Genomic DNA, 9,719 nt, shown 5'->3' with positions numbered 1-9,719 from the left:
AAGCTCCTTGTAGACTTTATGGCTAAAGAAATCCAAATTACTTTTTGCAACAAGATTTCCTATTAACTTCAGTGGAGGCGTGACCCACTCCCCAACACCCAAAATGGATATTATAGAGTAATGGGAGTAACATATATGCTGAGCATTTGTGTAAAGTTTCCCACACAATGAGGAAAAGAAAAAAAGTCACTATGCAAAATAATATTCCATTTCTGCTGTTCCATTCACTGCCAACACAGTACAAATTTTATCCTCTGCTATTCATTCAATGCATCAGCCACTACTGCAAAGTGACTGAAGGTACAGATGCAGGAATTTTAAAGCCACTTGGTGTAAACAATTGTTTAAAGTCATACAATGTACACTGTTCCTTTAAAATTGTTGGATATAGATGCAGATTTGGATGCCTGCAATGATATGCCTGCTGTATAGAATAAAGTAAAACAAAAGAGGATGTTTATTCACTGACTCCAGCAATTTCCCTGACATGGTGCATTATGACTGATGATTCTTAATATAGTGTGCAAAGCAGCCAAAAGTCATTTAAAAACATGTGTTGTTTGTCTCAAAAACAAAAGTAAGGGAATACTAGTAAAAGCTGCACTATCCAAAACTCAACTAAGCAGTTTTAATCTGTTTTTCTTGGAGGATTTTCAGGAAGATTGGACTGCATGCAAAACAGAACTAATTTATTCCTAGTATCTACTGCAAAAGAGCAATTTATCTCCAGTACATCTTGTCTAGAAAATAAGCCCCTTTATCCTATTATTAATTAGGTGCCAATGACCCGGTAAAAAGCCCTGCATATAGAAAGACCTGAAAGTGTGTGAGCTTTGGGTTTCTGAAATTATATTAAAGGGAGTCAAATGATATGTCAAGTCCGCTGTTCTCCAAGACAAGTGAAGAACAACTTTCTTAGGTCACAAGAAAATCAAACACACAGCAAGACACATCCCAGTTTAGATGAGAATTTTTTCCAGATCTTACACTTGGCATAGTTTGATTTAGGCTCCCATAAATGACTAAAGGATCTGAGTTGCAGAGATGTGTTTAAGTCTGTATCTTCATTTCTCTTTGCTTTGGATCCATGTAATCAAGTGAATGACTTACACAGAGGGTGAGATCCTGCATCCTACTGACTAAGCAGTGCGTTTGGCTTCAATAAATACATTACTTCATGTGGGTCAGAGCAGCACACACACTCTGCTCAGGCACTAATTAACTACTAAAAAAGGTTAAATCCAAAACACACCAAGGACAAGTGACAAGCATGAATGACCATGAAGAAACAGGCCTAAGCTCTGCCTGAGAAATGGGACAAAACCCCAAATTTGTGAAAAAAATTGTAAATTCCAAAAACAGGTGAAGTAAATCAAATAACCCCATCTAAATTAGTTCTGCAGTTAAAACCTATACATTGGTATTAGAAGGCACCCCCAGTCCAGGAAGTTCAGGCTTCTTCTCATGCTACTATGCAAATTTTTCTTTGTGAACAACATTACAAGTGAGCATAAATACAAAAATATACATTTTAAGCAGTAGCAAATATTGAATAAAAATCAGAAATCGCTCAAGGAAAGTGTCTGCCATATTATTACATGTGCACAAAAAACACACTCCGTCTCAAAAAGGTATTAAAGAAAGGGAATCAACAGAAATTATAATTTCCACCTCTCTCAGTCAGCATGACAGCTATTAACTTCATTTTAGTAACTATGGGTGCAACAGCTTGGCTGCCTTATCAGAAAGAAGTAAGCATTAGATATTACAGGTAGTGTACAAGAAGGACAGATTGGCTACCAGACAAGGAAGGTATTCATACACTCACTCAGGGGCACCGAGCTCCCAATCTCACACATTTCCACACTCACAGACATCTGTAATTCTCCCCATGTGCAAGGAGCAGGTTTGGGTGTAAGAGTGCCTGCTACTTTTCACCATCCCTCTCCTCCATTCTGCTTCAGCAGAGCACTTGAGCATAGCTGGATGTGGTTAAGGTTAAGCAAGCATGTGAATTGTTTGGCAGGACTGGATGCATATGCAGCCCATACCTCCTGAAAGCCTCTCCCACCACCAGCTACAGGGGGCACAGATGGCATCCAGGGCCACAAACTCACATGGCACTGGGAGCAGTAAACAACTGTTTGGTGTTATGCCATCTGAACTGCTGACGAGATGACACTGAAAGCACAAGACATAAATGCCCCAGAGTGGCATTTCTAGGAGACATCAAAAAACCAGAACGGGTTCAAAGCAAACTTCCTTCATCTGGCCATAAATATATGCCAGCTGACACCAGCATTCTCACGTGGAAAGATACTTGCATTTGTTTCTGAATAACCCTGGAAAAATGAAGTCTGAAAGACAGACTTTATCTTTGATGCATTTACAGTAAAAAATCTTTCAGAGCAAAATGCATGAGAACATCCTGAGGCCTTATTTTCAAGCATGATTAGCTTATTAATTGACAAAAAAAAAAAATCAGCCTATCTTCTCTATAATGATTAAAAAAAAGAGAAGACTGGCAACTTTCTGGAGCATTCAGCAGTTTGTAAATGCAGTACTTCTTGACACTTGGATCTGCTCTGAAGCCAGCTCCTTTTTTTTTCATATTCCCCATAAGAGCACAAAGAGAAATTCAGTATTAACATTGGGTGTCACATCTTCAGAACAGAACAAAGTGAGTTCTGATACCAAGCTCCTATCACTGCTTATCAACACCCTAATGGAAAAGCAGATAGAGTTTTGGAAAAGCACGATAAACTCACATTCATCCCTAAAAAACAAGCACAGCTGGAAGTTGGGGTAAAAACAAAGTGCGAATATGGAACTAAGTTTACTTTTTATCACACTGCTTTCTCAGTAACTCTGTGCTTTTTCAGGAAATAAATTCCGTATGAAACTAACACTTGGAAAGCTTTCCCAGCAGACACTTGTAGAAGTTTTCTGGCACAGCCAGAAATTTACCATATGGGCCAGCCCAGTTCTGCCTGAACACAGCAGGAGTTTGGTCACGGTAATCACTAAAGACAGGCTGGTATCTGAACATAAAATTTTCTTTGGATAATTTACGGAAACCTTAGATGTGAAACAATCTGTTTCCTTTTACAGCACCCAACTGCACAGCAAGTTTACATGAAGGACAAAGAGCACACAGAACAAGGAGGGCACTGAAGAGTGCTGAAGCAAGGCTGCAGAACCATCTCGGTGGCAAAGGTTGCAATCACTTTCACAGAAGTCACAAGAGGTTACACTTTGCATTACTTCTGAATTATAGCTTCTCACTGCTCTTCTCCCTGTTCAGAAAGATTAGTTAGCATTTGTTAATGTACTTCTGAAAATTAACCAAGAACCTAGATTCAAAAAGAAATAATTTTTAAAGGATGCACTTAAACCTGATGCAGACCTTATCATGCACTGCAAAACACTTCCCAGAGTTGGTATTTAAGCCCAGCCATTATTCATTTTTCTTCACCCAGAACACCTCAATGTGTTCAGACCAATGGCAGGTGAAAGGCACACTTTCATAGATTCAATCTGTTCACAGACCTTGGACAAACATTTTAAAATATTTTGCCCCTACCTACACAACAAAGGAACTCAGATGCTTTAGCTGGTAAGTTGCTGGCTTAAACATTTAAAAGCAAGGTCTCTCCTAACTGGTGCTTTCTCTCACGATTCATGATTTTTCTATCATGTATTGGGAGCTTCAGCTTCCTGAATCTGGGACCTCACCTAACTCTTGCTCTTATATTTTACTCTCCTTTTCCCTGAAGGGTTGCTACAGAGCCAGACAAAGTGTGAAAATTCCTATTCATTTTAGAAATATCAATGCATGGTGGCTGCTGACAGAACAAGCTTTTACAGTTTCTTTCTCTTTTTCTCCTTTTTTCCTTCCAACTAGAGACCTTGCAGCTTCTTTTTTTAGTAGCTGTATTTTTAAACTGAAATTATATTCCGTTTCATTACAAGCCTCAGGGTACTAAAAAAGTACATGATTTTGTGGGCCAAAATGCTTACCAAACAGTGACAAGCATTGAGTTCTAAAAATTCAGGGATGAGAATAATGCTATATGGGCATCCAAGACAGCTCTTACACCTATGCCAGTTGTACAATCTGTCACAATAAAGTCACATTTATTGATATATGCCAGAGTAGGAAACCTCTAGGCATTTCCTAGCTCTGAATATGACATGAACCTGTCATCATCACTTAAAATATATCCCTGCTGCTTGGGTCACCAACTACAACACTGATGGAAAAGAATAAATTAAAATAAAATCACATTCCTGTATTAGACAGCAAAGAGTTCCCCCAGAAGAACTCAATCATGGCATATGTATGCATGTTGACCAATAATATATCTATGCTATATATAGGAATAAGAATGGTGCCCTGTAAAATAATATTTGCACAAACCATTTTCTTGAAATTAAAGAAATTGCAGCAATAATTGCATCATAAATTTTGGTCCTTAATAGTAGTCTGCTAACAGAGAATTTATTAACTAAATTTATTTCAATATAATAAAGATATTTACACATGTGCATTTACCTGTGACTTTACAACAAACATACTTATGATCCTATCTGATAGCATTCTTATAGAAGATTAGGTCCTGAGCTCTTCTCCCAGGAACTGGTAATTCATTTCAGCCATAGATTCTAACTCTAATGTGTTTCTCTTACATAAAAATTTCCTGTAATTTTTTAAGCCACTAGCCCTTAAAATATGCTCTAATTAATGGACATTGTATTTATAACCATTAGTTTTCTATTTTCTTTCAAATTCTGTGAATGAACAAGAAATTCAGCCTGTATAGAATAAATGTGAACATCTAGCTGCAGTAGCACACATAATATTTGGTTGTCTTTTGAATTGTGCTAAAAAAGCATGTAAAAATTGTCCATATACAACTTTTTTATGTCTTATCTCAAACCAAGCCCATATCCTTAATAATGAACCAGGTGGTTCATGTAATGAAAACCTAGTATCTTCTCCAGCAGCCTGTAATTTTTTCTTGTTTTTAATTTTGCCAAAGAGCTTTGTACATTGTTGCCCACCTCTAAAACACACTCTACACAACACATACTACATCATACATATAATCCATTTATACACAACAAACAAAACACAAACAAAAAGCCCCAAAAACCCACAAACAAGCAAACCAACCCAACCCCCCCCCCAAAAAAAAAAAAACCCTTTGAAATTACTTTTCCAATATACACCTGTTTTAGCTAACAACAGAAGTTGAAATGCTGGCATTTTCTCCCATGAAGGACTCTTAGTTTAAGAAACAGATGGCAAAGCTACTCAAGTGGTATTTATTAACTTGGTAAGTGAAACACAGTGAAGCTCCTGCTTCATTTTGGTAGTTTTGGGGATATACTGGGCCAGAAAATTTCCAGCAGTTGAACTGACCCATTAGGACAAGAGATAAGTGAAAACTCTACTACTTGTTAGCAAATTGGGCAGATAAGTGTCCAAAAAAGACTACAGGTCAATGCAGCTTTTTCTTCACTAAAATTTCTCCTATTCCTACAGGAAGAAACTTTCTTTTAAACTTCTGAATAATTAAGTACCATTTAAAATGACTGACACTTACTAGGTTCATAGTAATCCACTACAGTCACTGAAGCATCTTGGATATTTGTCACCTTGAAGTCTCTCACAACCGGAATATCCACACAAATCTGTGTTTCATTTAGCTACAAAAACAGAAGACAAACATCCTGAGAACCCTGGGGATGGTAGCTTCATGGAAGAGGTAAGAATTTTTAGCTCAGTGGTTAGTTCATTTCTAAAGGCATAAGAGTCAGGATGCACATAAAGATGTTCATCTTGTTTGTAGTCATTTTGGTCAAATTGCAGACTTCTTGAAACATCTGCCCTCTTATGTGTGATTTTTTAAGTGGCCTAATTTAGAAACCCCTTACGAACACAATTGCACCTATCCAATCAGTCTCACTAAAAAACAGAAGAACTATTAATTCCTAGTAATTAGTAATTAAATTAAAATTATTAACCAGTAATTAGCAGGTGCAGATTTCTCCAAAGAATATAACCATAACGTCTTTCCAAATTTAAGCCTAACAATGTCAAAGTCAAGATCAACATCACCACAAACACTTTTCTTTGTTATTTCCAACTTACAGAGTCTAAGTATAGGTTGACTTTTCCATTGTCTTTTTCTGTCTTCTTAACTGCATTGTCTAATGGAACAAAATCTGGTGACACAGAGAAACCACTGAGTAAGCCAACTTCCATGAGGACCATACCACTACTGGGAGCCGTGCCAGAACCGAAGTACCTTTTCAAAACACAGAGACAAAGAAACTTTTAGCAGAAATACAGTAGCCCACTCTCCAAAGAAAACATTTGGTCTTTAAGTCTGAACTAACGAAGAAATGTTTAAGTATACCTGGGAAACAAATGACAAGAAAATTTCTAATGATAAAGAGCTAATAATTTCTCAATTATTTTTTCTGCTAACTTTAGCCACATATGCAAAAGCTGGTTTAGCACTGAGAAAACTGTAGTACATAGACCATGTGAGAGACTATATTGACACCATGAGGAACTTTCAATCAGCATCTACTCGTACAGGTTTATATTAAAAATATGCAGAAACTATAGTAGTTAAATACATTTTAAAATAAGCAATTAGGAAACAGCTGTAGGAATTCTTGTACTGAAGTATATATATTTCTTCTTATGGATGCATTGTTTTGCTTTTATTCATTTTGGAGGCCAAGACACAGGTGTATACACCAAAGAAGTCTCCTGGACCTTTTTATATTTCCTTCACAGAGACTGATGGTTCCATTAACAAAGTCATCACCAAATTATTTCTCAAAGTTTCCGTTTTAGAATGCATAGCCATGTTATTAATCCACATTTGGAAAAAGATCCAATAAGTTGAGTCCCTTCTTTTTTCCTAAATAATGCTTATTACTGTGTCTTCTTCCAATGTGAAAACCAGATGCTGGAGTAAAAGCTTGCTCTATTGAGCAAGCCTTGCACACTACAGTGCATAACAGATGTATCAAAATGTATTTATGGTGCTCTGTGCTACAAGTGCCACCTAAATGACCTGCAAAAGATTCTACTGCTTTCAATAAAATAGGTAGCAGAACACTTTCCCTGGCCTTAGCATGGAAGGTAAATGATTATTGTTCCACTAGAATAGAACTGTCTCCAAACTTCATTTCAAAAGCCTGGCAGTATTGAAAGTAATTAAACAATTTCTTTGTAGAGCTGGGTAGTTAAAAAAAAAGGGGGGGGGGGGGGGGAAGCTGCTTTCAAAGCAATGCTGTTAAGCCTGGCTGATTCAAGGCAGATACAGCTTTAAAAGAAATACAGCACAACCGCTGGCTTCAGTTGGCTCACAAGATTGGAAACAAATGAAACCATCTGTTCAATGATGTGCTGTGCCAAAGTAGCTGCTATTGAAAACAAATAACTGAATTGGAACTGGATGTAATTATTTCTGCATAATTACCAATAAGAGGAGAATAAAACACCCAAGCTGTCTAGCCAGCCTGGGGTGCCACTAAAATACCAACAGGGAACCAAACTATCTTGGTATTGTCAAGGAGTGAATTAGACATATCCCTAGAATTTATGAGGATCTGGCTCTCAAAAAAGGAGGAGAGGCAGCCTTGGGGGCAGGTTGTGGTACCATCTCTTCAAATCCATGGTCTCTTAAAAAAAAAGAAAAAAATCAACATGCAAGAATGACCATTAAGAGAACGACAGACTTGAAAGTTGTACCTGAAGAAAACTGATAATATTTTCAGTTGAACTTCATGTTTCAACTCATCAGCAATATGAGATCAGGATGAGACCTTCTCACAGATGATATAAAGAAGAGAAAACAAAGCCAAGAAAGCAGAAAGCAGAAATGAGAGAGTAAATAGAACCATCAGTGATCAGTTTCCCATGTCTGCTAAAAGGTATGCAGGCAATTACAGTCAGAAAAAGCTAGCAGTCCTAGGTATTGGGTATTTGCCTCCCAGAGAGGAACTCCTCTAACCAAGAACCACATGAGCTTGAATGAGAAATCATCTGCTCTAGAGTCAAAAAATAATACCCAGTTAAGATGACCATAGCCAACCATTATCAAGCTGGCTGAGAGAAGGTAGATATTCTCCAGATTCAGTACCTAACTATGTATATCCACAGCTAGATGCATACTCACGGCTAGACTACACATACCTGCTTATTGAGATTTCAGCAGTCTTTCTGTATTGGTTTCTCTACTAGAAAGCCACATCATGTTATAAAAGACCATAAGTAGGACAACTTTAATTTAGGAATATAGATAAGGCATATATTATATCCAATTTATAGGGAAAAGAAGAGGAAGATGACTAGGTTATCAAGCTTAGCAATCAGAGATGAAGAAGCCATAGCCTAAGCAATTTAAACTAATTTATTTGAGGTACCTGCCCACTTTCCACAGTAAGAGTTGATGGAACTGATGTTGGAACTAACTAAATGTTCCAAGTAGTCTTTTGAGGCTGCTTTTCAACATCACTTGATCTCCCCCTATCCTTTGAACACTTTCCAATTAAAGTATCACCACCCTAGAAGCTTCCCTGAGAGACGGAGCATTTTAAGTGGATAGAGTATTTTAAGTGAAAGGTCTTAGCTAGAGAGTCAGATTGCCCAGGAAATACCCCAAACCCAGCATGTAAGCTCTTTATGCTACTGACACCTCATGTAAGAGTTTAAAAGAGAACAAGCCCCTTCTGTTTCAAGAGCTCTCATGTATTCTAGTGTCTCCACCCACCATGTACGTCACTGAATTGGATACTAGAAACATATAAAAACAGAGCTCTGGCTTTATGCCTGCTGGCTATTTCCCAAATTAAATCAATCCTCTATACTGAAATCATATTCTCTGTAGCTGATTATTTGTATGATGGTGTCACCTAGAGGCTCCATCTCCAGTCACAACTCCCTTGTGGTAGGCAGAGCCTAAGAACAGTTCTAGGCATACTGTGTACAAAGTTTAAATAAATAGCAAAAAGAGGGGGTGGATGAAAGGCATGAAAGAATAATCACAGTGGATCAGGTGGTACTTTGCAAATCTTGCATTTACAAGGAACGTAAGAAGGTGTTACATATAGATAATATGTATAATGTCACAAGGAGAAAACAGTGTTTCTAGAGGAAGCATTCGCAAACTGATGAAATCCTTAAATACAACAAATGCAGTCATTTCAACAACATCCTTGTTGATAATAAAAGAAGACAAAAAACAAATATATAGAGAGAAATAAAATATCCTATAGTGCTTCATATGAAATATGCAGTGGCCTTTAACTGCAATAGCAAATGCACACTGGCAGAAAACAAACATCTTCAAATATACCTTTTAATTATGTGTATGAACACTTCCACAGCAAGCAAAATGGAACCACAAAGGAGGAAAAGAAATAACTTGATTGAATGGCTGACCTAGGAATATGGAGTTCAATGTCATCTGTTCTCATGTGAAGCAAATTCTATCCAGTTAACATCAGGTGGCTGTTCTGTGGTCTCTGAGATGATACTTGAGCTGGCTGAGCTCAGCTCTTAGTAGCTGATTACTGAACAAGAAACATCACCCCAGATGCACACATTTTCCCATATCCTCCTGCCCCTTCCCCCTTATTCAGCAAAAAGAACAGAATTAGTCTGGGTGGAAAACTTACCACCTCTTTCAAAT

General features: G+C 37.5%; 1 protein-coding gene across 1 annotated transcript in view; it reads right to left on the bottom strand.

The window, feature by feature from the left end:
- Positions 1-3,105: 3,105 nt before the first annotated feature.
- CD109 (CD109 molecule) overlaps positions 3,106-9,719 on the bottom strand; it is a 65,230-nt gene continuing 58,616 nt past the window's right edge. Inside the window, exons 31-33 of the mRNA XM_062488585.1 lie at positions 6,158-6,314; positions 5,610-5,712; positions 3,106-3,296 (exon numbers count right to left, since the gene is read on the bottom strand). Of these exons, the coding sequence (XP_062344569.1) occupies positions 3,106-3,296; positions 5,610-5,712; positions 6,158-6,314 (451 nt within the window). The remainder of the gene's footprint in view (positions 3,297-5,609; positions 5,713-6,157; positions 6,315-9,719) is intronic.

Source organism: Cinclus cinclus, chromosome 3 (genome assembly GCF_963662255.1).
Source record: "Cinclus cinclus chromosome 3, bCinCin1.1, whole genome shotgun sequence".
NCBI lineage: Eukaryota > Metazoa > Chordata > Aves > Passeriformes > Cinclidae > Cinclus > Cinclus cinclus.
Note: the sequence above shows the minus strand (reverse complement) of the source record. Positions and strands in the feature narration are given on the sequence as shown.